General features: G+C 43.0%; 1 protein-coding gene across 1 annotated transcript in view; it reads right to left on the bottom strand.

The window, feature by feature from the left end:
- Positions 1-216: 216 nt before the first annotated feature.
- Positions 217-14,051, bottom strand: part of KRTCAP2 (keratinocyte associated protein 2) — a 47,241-nt gene continuing 33,406 nt past the window's right edge. The window contains exons 4-5 of the mRNA XM_068097570.2: positions 6,927-6,993; positions 217-1,153 (exon numbers count right to left, since the gene is read on the bottom strand). Coding sequence (XP_067953671.1) covers positions 1,036-1,153; positions 6,927-6,993 — 185 coding nt within the window. The 3' untranslated portion in view covers positions 217-1,035. The remainder of the gene's footprint in view (positions 1,154-6,926; positions 6,994-14,051) is intronic.

The raw sequence follows: 14,051 nt of genomic DNA, 5'->3' as shown, positions 1-14,051 counted from the left end.
AATGTAGGAATGTTCATTTTATTGTTTTGTGATTGCTTTGCCCCATGACTGAGGTGTTGGTTCCACCTTAGGGCATAGTTTTCATTGCACTGGAGGATCCGAACAAGGTTCCCCTCAGGGGCACGATTTAGCCTTTGTGGGGGATCAACCCACAAAGTCACGTGATAATACTGAATCAGATCACCGAGTTGTTAGATTCGATACCATGTTACCTCCTTCGGAATCGGACATATTGATTTTATTGCCTTTAGCATTGTCACAGTAAGTGATGAATTAAAATTATATAATCATTTTCACAGTTTATCTGCTTATTCCAAGGGTTAGTCAATTGGCTCCAATTTTAATCAATATTGCTGCTTGGGGTTCCTGCGAATCTGGTTTTATGACTGGGCTCTGCAAGCATTGGTGAATTTGGGCAAGGGGTGGTCGCACTGTCTTTTACAAAGGCAAGGCGACCGTCACCAGGAAGCACCACGACCAAATTCAAATTCCTGCCCACAGTTCAAAATCAATGGCAAACTGTAGTGCCGTGTACGGCCGAGTGAGGCCGAGTGAGGCCGCTGTGGGCGGGGCCGAGTGAGGCCTGTGATGCCGTTGCCTGGAATAAATATGGTGCTTGATGCTCTCTGCGTGTCCGCATCTTTATAACAAAGATATTACACAAACCACCCAGAGCAATCCTTACCAAGAGAATGTTTCGTCATGCAGAGTACCCTGAACGAAGAGATTGCCTGTCAAATACTGGTGAGCCAACTGAGTCACCGCAAAACTTCCAAAAAGAAGCAAAGTAAGAAAAAAGGTAGTAGTTTAACCCCTCACCACATGTACATTCAACAACTCCCCTTTCCTCCATTCTAAACCCCCTTTCCCATTTTTAAGCATGCCCTTAAAACACAAGCGCGTGTCTGTCCGTACTTTGTTGAAAAAAAAAGTTTATTCTCTACAGGTTTTCCTCTCCAAAGACCTCTGATATAAAAGGATCTTGGGATTTAAAAGATCCTTCTCTCTGTGTCATCTTGAATCTCACAAACAGCTTTAGTTCCTCTTCTTCCATTTCGCAGTCTTCACAGGAAGGTTTGAGTTGGCAGGTGACTGGTAGAAGTTTGATGACACCTTGTTCAGGTAATACAGCAGTAGCAGTGAAAAGATCAAACTGCAAAGGTGAGAGAAAAAAATAAATCAGGAATATCATGCTGTAAACAATCTCAATATATATCACTATAAATTGTGCGTCCTGTTTCATTAATCAAGAGCATATACATGGCAGGTCCATTGCAAAAACATTACATGGTGCCCAATGGGAAATGGATATGTTCGAGGAATGGGCCTTTTATCATGAAAAGCACTGGACATTAAACATAAAGCAAAGAAAGCAATTATTTAACTGGAGAGTTTATAGAACATGATACCCCATGAAGTGTTTAAGTCAACACTTCAATTTTGATAAAACAATGATTTTAAACATCATTTAAAAAAAACATCCAGAAGTTTAGCACTACTGCGGTAGTCTTATACACCACCCTATAGAACATGTCCAAGTAATTCAAAAATGGAGGTTCGGGGAAGTAATAAGAAGGCGATTTGTGTTCTACCGTGTTCAAGTATATGGTTAAATTAAAAAAACAAAATAAAGATTGTAAAAGTCATAAAAATAAATAAATTCTGCAATTTACTGCCATTTTACCCAGTGTCTATTACACCACCCCATCTAACACGAGTTATGCATGCTCGTTGTTTGTGTCCTTTATGACGTTTATGTTTTGTGTCCCACTGATAGGCCGGATCCGTATTAGAATCTTCACCAAAAAAGAGTCAATTCTTCCTCGTCAAGCACCAAACGTGTTCACCAAGTTTCGTCCAAATCCGTCGACAACGTTTTGAGTCATCATGTTCACAAACAGCCATACAGGGGTGAAAACAAACTCTGCCCACCTTTGGTGGCGGAAGTCAGAATAAAACCACCTTTAGAGGCCATTTTTCCCCACAAAGCGGGGGTTGGCCTTTTTCGGGAACCGTGGTTGTTGTTGTTTTTTGGTCCCCTTTTTGAAGCAATGTTTTACGGCTGGATGCCCTTCCTGACGCCAACCCTTTTTGCCGCCTTTAACGACAAGCAGGGAATTACCAGTGAACTGGTACTCAATTAGCCGACCTCGGAAGGATGACAGGCTGAGTCAACCCCCCTGGCGTTAATTCAGCGATCGACCGGGATCCGAACCCAGGATCCTAGGATCCTAAGCCGGCACCCTAGCCGCTAGCCCAACACCAGGGTTCTGGCGGAAGTCAGAATACGCAATGGAAATTAATTACGGATTAACCCACGGAACTGTGAACGGCCTTTGAGCTCAAGCGCAGGCGAGCAATTCCGCAGGCCCCTACCGACATCCTATTACTGCATAGTTTTGTGTACAGGTCACAATAAAATAAATAAATACAATAAAACATGGACTTGGAGAAAATATGCCATGGAATTACTTTTTAAAAAGCATTAAAAACAAACCTACAAAACCAAAAATGTATCTATTTAAACAACAAAACAAGCTTGAAATGAAATTCTCCATCATTTAATTAAATAAAAAATCCTCCGCACTTGGAGAATGCAAAGAAACCGATCGTTATTAAAATAATATTTCGCCAATGGAAGACTGGAGCTGTTTTGATGGCAAATGCAACTAATGAGAAAAAGCACGGTTGAGTAACAAGAAATGTAGTCATCGCCACTGATTAATTTCTCAGGATATCACACAGAACACGATATGTACATTTAATTCCATTCCAGGCCAATGCTTTTAATGGGGAAATTAAGCGATGGCAGCTACAAGCTAAAAAAAAGGGTGCACGGCTGGACAAGGAGAGCAAAAGAGAATGTATAAGTGGCAACGCAACAATGGCATGGAAGTAATTTGATGGTACTTCATTATGGATTAACCCGCGGAGCTGTGAACGGCCTTTGAGCTCCAAGGCAGGCGAGCAATTCCGCAGGCCTCCACCATCGACGTCCCATTATTGCCACCACGCAGCTTCCACAGAAAGATAATTGCTCCATTTGAATAGCGCCAGGCCTTGGAGTTGGCACCCCGTCTTGACATCTGGAAGCAACTGTGCGGAGCGACCAGCTGTTCACTCGGCATTCGAGTGGGAATGAAAGTTTGAAGATAAGCAGGCGGCCTAGTACCGACTCCTCTCGCATGCGTCGGCAGGAATAAAGACTTTGTGCAAATTGTTTTCCCGCTCAATCCTGGTGACCCGACATTCGTGTTACTGGGATTGACATGTAGCAGTGACATTTGGATTTCTGGAGGCAGAAAAAAAATGCTTGACGAGCAACGAAAAACGTGAACACCAAGTATATTTGTAATGCAAGATCGGGCCTGTAATGTCAGGATTGAAGAGCAAAGCTTCTTTTTTATATACATGGGCTGACAAGGCTCGGAATAGAGTTCTCTGTCTCTCACTCAAACAAACAAACAAACAAACACACACACACACACAAGCCATTGAGCTTGGGGGAAGTGCCGTAACAGCCGCCACTTCCCGGGGTACTCTGGGTACCAGCAGCGTCATAGCAATGCCACTGCCTTTCTCACCGCACTAAGCAGGGCATTTCTCCAGGAGAAATTTCCTCCTCCCCATGGATGCCAACGATGGGGATAATCCGTGCTCTATCCTTTTCAAGCAAGGAAGCAGCACGTACCATTTTAAAAGTCTTTCGTATGACTTGAACCGGTCCAAACTGGACGGGTGTTTTGTAGGAGACACTATCTCCTTACATGATGGCTGTTGGCTCCCTATGTGAGCTTATGCGTCCTTTGACAGGTGTTGTTTTTGGTCCTGGCAGGGTGTCACAGTCACCCAACCCACCAGCAAAGCCAGTGAGGTGTGTCAGTTTAGTCGGCGCCAACCCGACCATGCGACAGGTAGCATTGGGTTACACGTTACTAGTGGCAGCCCCAAAAGACTGACCCGACGAAGCTTTCCATATCTGAAGCACCGCTTTTGTGTTGATAAAATTGTACAGAAAGTAAACTCAGTGGCGTTGTGGTGAGACAGCCCCATCCGAATCTGGTTGGTCGGCGGTTTAATTCAAACCCTCGCTGAGTCACACCATAGACTTCAAAAATAGGATGTGTTCCTCCCTCACTTGAGACTCAATATTTAGAGGATAAAGCAGAGACAACCACCATGATTTGGCATCTCATTCGAGTGTGTGTGGGGCGAGGAGCAAAAGGGGATACCTCTCCAAAAACATTCAGCTGACCGTGGAGAGAAAACCAGCGGTAAAATGCAAATTCAGGGAAGTAACTTCTCCCAAAGGTGATGGGTGTTTTTGTCCAACGTCAAACCCTGGTTTGCTCGGCATCTCTGTGTGTGTGTGTGTATGTGTGTGTGTGTGTGTGTGTGTGTGTGTGTGTGTGTGTGTGTGATCTGTGTGCATGACAACTCTTTCACGAGCCTTAGAAACCACAGAAAAAGTAGTAACAGGGGGATTATAAAGGACTTTGGAACTTTCAAATGAGTCAAAAAAAACATGAAGTGAACTAATTTTGCCTTTTTAATTAAACAAAATTAGAAAATTCATTGTAGTCACTGTTAATCAACGACCATTAAAAGTACATGTTTGCATTCTAAGTCTTGAAGAACAAATGGATTTTTTTCACAATCATCAATTGAGGTTTAGAACATAAAGACGAGAACATGAACAGAGCCAAATTTGATCAAAGAAGCTAAAGATCACGGCCGCAGAAAATAAATTGGAACAAGCATATGTCGTGTCAGCAAACGTAGTGCACCGGCCCCAAAACAGCTCCCAAAACACGGCGGCCAATAAACTGCAGGAATTGCATTCAGTCGCTGCGCAAATTGCCTCGGAGCTGTTTAATTTACAATAACCAACAACAACAACAACAACAAAAAATCATTCCAGATGAATGGCATATTTATCAATTAAGAGTTAGAATTTGCCTGCAATAAAATAGTAATAAATGTCTGTTATAATTGTGAGGTTCCTTTGGGCACACTAATCCCTGGCACTGTGCACCAGACAGCCGAGCAAAGCGTTTGTAAAATAATGAGTCGATAAAAAATTTTCTCCGAAGAGTTTGCGTTTGCATTTCTCACACGCATCAAATGTTTTCACGAACACGAGACACACTTTGAATTTTGACACAGGCAGTTCTGGAGCATTTCTAATTACTACTACCGAACACGTTTAATTCCCACGCCATCAATACTGAATGATGATGTGCTGCAACTTTTATATACAATAATCACAAAGTCCCACTTGCATGCAAAAAATAACAAAAATGGGCAGAGAAAAAAAAATTAAAAAATTGCGCTTCTGCAGTTAGCGTCACTTTCGATTAAGGAATTCATCGTTTGAGAGAAAGCTTAGTGGAGCGTAACGTGGAATGGACGACAAATTAAAAACAAAATCAATTTGTCACAAAGCAAATCAATTTAATGTCTCCACTAAACTCACGGTTAAAATGGAAATAAAAAGATTTTCTATAGCACACTGATGCATATAAAATTACATCCCTAATATTGGATCTGAGATCATCTTCGTTGAGATTTCCATTTTACTCAATGAAAATTTTCTCACACACACACACACACACACACACACACACACACACACACACACACACACACACACACACACACACACACACACACACACACACACACACGAAGACGCACACAGGAAGACGCACACAGGAAGACGCACACAGGAAGACGCACAAAGGAAGACACACAAAGAAAGACACACAAAGAAAGACAAAGAAAGACACACAAAGAAAGACACACAAAGAAAGACACACAAAGAAAGACACACAAAGAAAGACACACAAAGAAAGACACACAAAGAAAGACACACAAAGAAAGACACACAAAGAAAGACACACAAAGAAAGACACACAAAGAAAGACACACACACACACAGGAAGACACTTTAATAAAATGGAGATGACTTTAGTAAAAGGTAAAAATAAATGTTTGTGAAGAAAAAAGAAAAACGCGGCAAAGGAACCGGAAGAGAAGGAGGAGGAGCTGGGCAGAGAAAGAGACGGCCATCAGAGCGATACAGCCGTAACATCGCATCGAGGCTGTGAGCGGACTTTTTACATATTGGTCGCGAATGAGTTGAGGGTTCCCAGGAAAGGGATTGCCCTCGATATAGTCATATATTGCGAGTGCAATTAAACGTGCATCTCAGGTTTTATCACCAAGTGTGAGTCATTGTTGGAGGGAGCCATCGCCTCCATTACAGGCCCATACGCCATTTTGTCCTCGAAGAGGCTGCCAGCTCGGTGTATCTTGTTTTGTCATTGGGATTTTCATATCAACCTCATCGTGTTAATTGCCATTGGTTTACCTATCGGCTCAATTCCCATGTCGACCTCTCACCTCATAACTCCTCATTCGCCACCGTGCCGATACCTGCCTGTTCTTGCCGTTCTGCACGACCTACACCTTCAACCAGCGTGGGGATTCGTGCACGGACTTTGGAGAATGTTACATTCCACTCACATTTGGCGTATCATGAGTTAATATGCTTTGAGAGCATTGGGGGAATGATGGGTACCATCATATGTATTGTTCATTTGATGCAATTGATAGATTCATTCTGCTTTCTTTCATAGTGTTATTATTGTGAATGTGAGAGTTTAATACAATTACTTGTTTTGTTTTACAATTGCATTGGTGTGGTTTTACCATGGTTTATTAGAACACACAAAATAACAAATCTTTCTGCCGCATTCCCTCTTGAGACTCTGAGGTGCACCGTAACGGGGGTTCGGGGAGGAATACTTAACAGGCTACGTTCTATCTTGAGGAAACCCTAACAACCAACGACACACATCATTTTCAATACTTTCAATACTTTCAATGTGACAGTCCAAAGACTCCAAAATACAATTCCTTACCAAGTCGTGACGCATACCCGGTGGATAAGACCAGAAGCAAACAGGGACAGGAACAGGCAAAGGAACACTGCAAGGTAGAAAAGAAAAACAATGAGCAATAACTCGGCTTGAGGGTTACATGCAACAAGGCAATGGCTCCCAGAGCTTAACTAAATCACTAAAAGTTTATCGTAAGAAATCGTGGGATACTCTCAGGGTCAGCTTGTTTCGATATGGTGAACGTTCGACTTGTTCGAGAGAGAGATATCAAAGGTGCTATTTTATTGCATCCGGTAATTACGATAACCAGAAAGATTATTTACAAAGATGCTTGTGAACAAAACCTACCGAAAATGATCCGCAATTTGGCTGCCTCACGAAGAAAAAGGGTTAGGCTCAGGTAGTTTGCCATTGCCTTCCCAGCAGTCAGTCAGCACAGGAATTTAAGCAAGGTGCAGGCAATAAGTCACCTCCTCGCAAAGGATACCGTGGGATCTTTAAGGTCCACTAACTAATGCAGCCGGGACACACAGTTTATCACTCGTCCAAGGGAGGCACACACACATCGATGCATCACCTCACCTGCCAAACACCAGGATGACAGTTTATAGCTGGGGCAATATTACAACCCAGGCTAGAAAGCTCCATGGTGAGTGCACGCACCTCAAGGCTATCCCACCAGTCCCCCATGCACCACACGTAAAAGACCTTCAATTTCACAATGACATGTCTGTGCCTTTAGCCAATATGTAAACACCATAGATTCCACAGGGGCATGGGTAAAGAAACAGGGGAGGAGTTCAGCTGTGTTAAGAGTTTAGTGGCCAGATACATCATTGCAAGATATAGCAATGCATGCAAGGCCTGTTTTTTGAACAAACGTTACACACAAGCCAAAAAGCCAAACTATATAACCTGTTACCTGGAGCATGCACATATTCTTGGGTCTTGCCGGTCACCCAACGACTTGGAAAAAAATACCCGACTATGAAGAGTTGATCGGCATCACTATCCCGTCAAAAGTAAATTCTCTCAATCGACATTTACCCCTGCTAACCCTAACCCTGATGGTGAAAATGATGATTGGAAAGCTCTTGGTGAACGTCATCTCGGGATATGCTCCGCAGGTTGGTCGAAGCGATGAAGAGAAGGACAAGTTCTGGTGTGCGATAGAGAAGCTGATGGAAAACGTGAAAGATGAGGAAGTTGTTGTGGTGGGAGGAGACCTGAATGGACATGTGGGAAGGAGTATGGATGGTTTTGAGGGAGTTCATGGGGGTTACGGATATGGTGTGAGAAATGGAGAAGGTGAAAGGATTTTGGAGTTTGCTGATGGAGCTGATTTGTTGATTTGTAATACTCAGTTCCAGAAAGAGGACAATAAGCTTGTTACATACACGTCAGGTGGGTCGACGACAACCGTTGACTACCTGATGGTGCGTCGGCGAGATAGGGGGCACCTCCGGGACACAAAGGTGATCCCGGGGGAGGAGGCTGTTTCACAGCACCACTTGGTTGTCTGCGACATAAGGGTGAAAGGTGCGAGGAGAGCTCGGCGGGTGAAGTACCAACCGAGAATGAAGGTGTGGAGGTTGAAAGAGGTGACAGTAAGGGAGGCATTAAAAGAGAGGTTGAGTGGGGTAGAGGATGATGTGGTTGAGCTTGAAAGTGGTTGGATGTCAATGAAAGCTGGTCTGTTGGGAGCCGTTGGTGAGGTATGTGGATGGACAAAAGGACCACCGAGGCACTCGGAAACATGGTGGTGGGATGTTCAGGTTGGAAAGAGGCTTGACGAGAAGAGGAAGAAGTTCAAAGAGTGGCAGAAGGCGAAGGGTACGGGAGCAGAAACAGCAGAGCATGAAAGTTATAAGGCAGCCAGGAAGGCTGCAAAGAAAGAGGTAGCAAAGGCGCAGGAGGCATGTAGGAAAATGTTCGGAGAACGCTTGGATTCGGAAGAGGGTCAGAAAGCAGTATTCAGGATTGTAAAGCACATAGCGAAAGAGAGGTGTGATGTGATGGGGGTGAGTTGCTTGAAGGATGAAGTGGGACAAATCGTTGTCGACCCAGATGGAATTAAAGGAAGATGGAAAAGATATATGGAAATGCTGTTGAATACAGAGAATGAATGGGATGGCAACATAGAGAGTAACCCAGTTTTAGGACCGGCAGAGAAGATCACTGAGAAGGAAGTTGAGGAAGCGATAAAAGCAATGAAGAGTGGAAAAGCGGGAGGGCCGACGGGAGTTGTGGGAGATATGTTGAAGGCAGCAGGAAGTTGGGGTGTGAAGAGAATGACAGAGATCTGTAATCTGGTGGTGAAAGAAGGCCGCATTCCAGTGAATTGGGAACTGAGTACCCTCGTCCCTCTATACAAGGGGAAAGGTGACCCTCTGGAGTGTGGCTCGTACCGAGCGATACAGTTATTGGAGCATGGAATGAAGGTATTGGAAAGGGTGTTGGAGAGGAGGATAAGGAAGAAAGTGAAGATCGACGAAATGCAGTTTGGATTTATGCCAGGAAGAGGAACGACAGATGCGCTTTTCATTGTGAGGCAGTTGCAGGAGAAGTACATGGATAAGAGGAAGAAGTTGTTTTTTGGGTTTGTTGATCTGGAGAAAGCATTCGATAGGGTTCCATGCAAAGTATTGACATGGGCATTGAGGAAGTTAGGAGTGGAGGAATGGTTGATCAGAGTAGTGATGGCAATGTACAAAAGAGCACGCACAGCTGTAAGGACGAAGGACGGGAACAGTGGTGAGTTTGAGGTGAAGGTGGGAGTGCATCAGGGGTCGGTACTAAGTCCACTACTATTTGTAGCTGTGATGGAGGTGCTGGCTCAGACCGTAAAGGAGGATTTACCATGGGAGTTGTTGTATGCAGATGATCTGGTGTTGATTGCGGAAAGTATGGATGGACTGAAGGAAAAGATGAACAAGTGGAAGGAATGTATGGAGACAAAAGGTCTGAAGGTGAATATCGGAAAGACAAAGGTGATGGCAAGTGGTAAAGCATGTGGTGAGGTGGAAAGAACTGGGAAGTGGCCGTGTGCTGTGTGCAGGAAGGGTGTCGGAGTGAACTCCATTCAATGTACAATGTGTGCTGAGTGGGTTCATCAAAAATGTAGTGGTCTGAGAGGGTCATTAACCAGTGTGGCAGCTACATTCAAATGTAAGGTGTGCACAGAGGGAGCTGCAGATGGAGGAAATGTTGAGTTGGATCTTGGAGGCGGCGTGAAGCTGGAAGGTGTGAAAACATTTTGCTACCTCGGAGACATGCTGAATGGAGAAGGTGGATCAGACTCGGCAACGGTTGCTCGAGTGAGATGTGCATGGAAGAAGTTTCGGGAACTGAGTGGCGTGCTGATGAGGAGGAGAGTGTCGCTGAAGCTGAAGGGAAAGGTGTATGCTGCATGTGTGAGAAGTGTTATGATTTATGGGAGCGAGACATGGGTAATGAATGTTGAGCAGCAACGAAGGCTGGAAAGGGTGGAAATGCGAATGGTTCGATGGATGTGCGGAGTATTGTTGAGAGAGAGGAAGACAAATGATGAATTGCGAAAGATGATGGGAATATTGCCTGTGATTGATGCTGTGAAGAGGAACAGGTTGAGATGGTTTGGTCATGTATTGAGGAAGGATGAAAGTGACTGGTTGAGAAGAGTGATGGAAGTTAATGTAGAAGGAAGTAGAGGACGGGGAAGACCGAGAAAGACTTGGCTAAAGATGGTGGAAGAAGAAATGTGGGCAAGGGGGTTAACAAGGAGAGATGCAGAAAATAGGGCAAAATGGAGAAGATTGTCATGGGGACCGCAAGGCTAACCCCCGCTCTAGCAGGGAACATGGCCTTAAAATGCATGTTGTTGTTGTTGACACTTACCCCTGGTGTAATTGTATGAAAATAACATTACTGCAAACCATGTATGGTAAGAAAAGTCAGAAATTAAATTTCTGCTTCGCAAAATGGGCATAATCAAAATTCTGGAGTTGACCAATTGTGCAAAGAAAGACTGAGCCACAAATGATGGAGTTGCTCGACATGATAGATTAAATATTACTGGTGTAATGGTTGGAATGTCCGCTCCGTGTCTAGGAGGTCAGCAGTTCGAGCGCCTGCGGAGTTGTAACAAAGACTTAACAACTAAGGGTTGTAACACAAGCACAGGCACTGATGGGTGTAATGGCCTCCTGCCTTGAAGCAGAATTACTCTTTTTGTCAGATAATTTGTATTGCTATTACTATATAAATAATAATTGATGGTTTTGCCACCATGTTTTCGGCCTTGAACAAACATTGATCACTGCAGGTAAAAAAATTAATAAAGTAATGAATCCCACCAGTGCCCAGAGGAAGCGTTTCAATTTGGCAATTTACTATGAAATAGGCAAAACGGAGAAACGAATGAAACCATTTAGAATTGCCCTTTATAACCCCTTAGAATTACTATTTGGAATCCCTTACAACTCTTTAAAATTACCCTTTAAAACATTCTAGATTTAAACACAGTGGATTAGAAAGGCTCCTTTTCTTCAATTTGATGGACGGATGAAAAGAAGGACATAGCCAAAATTCCCAGAATCACAAATTAATTATGCTGCTGGAAAAAATAAAATAAACGGTTGTTTGTGGCAAAGTATACAAAGATTTAAACATGTGGAAGCATCCATCTTTGTTTAAAGAACTAAAAAATGCCTTTATGGCTCGGTCATTCAAATTGGCAGCTCTTTCCTGGGAATGAAGCAATGAATCCAGAAGGGGTTCTCAACCAATTCACCACCGAGGACCGGATATGCCACCATCAAAGAGTTACATATATCACAACACACTACAACATCAACACAAGGTTTACGACTACTACTTGTACTACTAATGGAAGAAGATCTACAACTGCTGACTACGAGCAGACACAGTCATTCCCACCTCTTTGTGAGATTGCTTGCGTGAAGTTTTGGCCCAATTCTTTCACCATGGCCATGACAGACGAGACGTTGACTGAAAGTGGCAGGAATTTGTAATTTGTTCAGGGTGCCGGTCAGGACTCGCACTCTTCTTTGCGAAAGACACCGTGAGTGCTTTTACGTCCACCAAATAATGTTAGCAGATGGTACACCCAGCCTCAACGTCGATCAATGGGACACTTAACAGGACATTCGGCAACGGCGCGCTTTGTGATGTAGCGCTCGGCCTGTAAAGCCCCGATGCAACAGTTTATAGTCAGGCCGAAAATCCAAACCATACTAGACAGCATCAAGGACTATCCAGTCAACAACACAAAATAATCCTTGTTATTTCTGACAGCAATAAAATTCGAATTAATCAATACCACCTACCATATAAAACACAATATCAGTTTGTGTGTTTGTACAGATGGCAGTACCCCTTCATAAGGGTAGGTTTTATAAGCCAATCTTTTAACACGAATTTGTGTTCACTACGGTATATTTTTGAGGATAAAACAAACTCGGAAAACATTTTCCATAAAAGAGTAAATCTCCTCCATTGGAATTGTAGACGGTGGCTTGCAAACCGAGCCCCAAGGGCGGTGTACAGAAGCGTTTTAAAAAAATAACAATGAATACAAGGCCCAGGGAGGAAAAATTCGCTGCACCTGATGTGTAATGCGCACAGAGTAAAACAAATGTTCATTTACGTCTGCAGGATGTCTAATAAATAAAGAAGATAAAAGTAGACCTGACAATAGGCCGAGGAGTCAAACTTTGGCATGCTCACGAGGCTGCACCGTCGAATAAACTCTTCCAACTCATCATATTTGACGGGCTTTTTACAAGTCGATTATAACTCTACTCTATCAAGACCATTTTGAATTTGCAAAATACACAACTTTTTAAATTTACTTCCCTGTACAATTAGTATTTTGCTATTGTCGTACTTTCGGCCCCACACCACAACCGTTAGCAAGTCAAATGTGAAGCCGCAATGTCGAAGCAGTCTCTTCGTGAATGGCTGAATTGAGGCCAAATTTAATACAGGGAACCCCGAGCAGTGAGGGATGCTCCGTGTTTAATGAGGGTGCCTAAACACGCTTGTTATCAGAATTACAATTCACTTAATTGAATCCCCAGGGAATATCAATGTATCAAAATGGTTTATTCGGCATGGCAGGATGCAAAGCCAGGTGGACGTGTTCTTAAGAAATCTTACTATAATTCACCAAATGTCCGTCTGTCTGTACGTTCGCAGGTACCGCAAAAACGGCTGAACCGATCACAACTATATTTTGGGTGGGTAATCCTGGGACCCCCTGGAGTAAAATAGGCTATATTGTTTTTCCAATTTTTCCAATTTTCCAGTTTTTCCAAACACGATGGAATAATATTTACCGATATGAACAGTATTGTGGTTTTTATTGAAATTCTACAAATACTGTTTAGATTTTGATGAGAATTATGAACCTGCAGCGAATCCGGAAGTGGACAGATGACGGCAATGCGCGGGTTTGATAATATCCCAATACAACCGTCATTCAATCGTAATGTTAAATCGTTAAACGTTAATCGTGTTAATTCATTTTGTTAAAGTATAAATTGATGATTGGAATTGAGTGAATACAATTACGATTTTGAATTCGTAATTGTATTCACCCAACCTTACGGAACTTCACTTCAAGATTTAAATATTTGTTTATGTCACGAATGTTGTTAAAAGTTTATTTTTTATATTAATGTTATTCAATTTGTGATTGGAGTTATGCTGTTTGGAATGAAAATAAGATATATCGAGTTCAAGTGAATGACAAAATGCCATGACGGTTTCTACTTTCTAAACGTGAAATTCGTGGATCGCCATATGCAGATTTGCCATTGACTGGGTATGAAACAAACGTACCCGTTTGTTTGCGAACGGGTACGTTTTTCATGGAAGTCCTTCACAAAATTGCTGTCCATGTCTGACATGCGACTGAAGGTGCTACAGGAATGTGGAATTTATTGGTTTCATGCTTTAGCATTCGCCGTTTCTGCATTGTCCGATTGCTTCTGGCCTCCCACCCGTGCATAGTATGGGTACCTCACTAGTAAGAATAACTTAAGACAGCACAACACATGTACTGACTTCTCCTTTTTGTGTTTGAGCACTATGTCTGGACGCAATGCTTTGTTTGAAATAGCCATACTTGATGGGATCATCTTG

This window comes from Myxine glutinosa, chromosome 6 (assembly GCF_964187855.1).
Source record: "Myxine glutinosa chromosome 6, kmMyxGlut1.1, whole genome shotgun sequence".
Classification (NCBI taxonomy): domain Eukaryota; kingdom Metazoa; phylum Chordata; class Myxini; order Myxiniformes; family Myxinidae; genus Myxine; species Myxine glutinosa.
The sequence above is the reverse complement of the archived record's forward strand: the minus strand, read 5'-3'. Positions and strand labels throughout refer to the sequence as shown.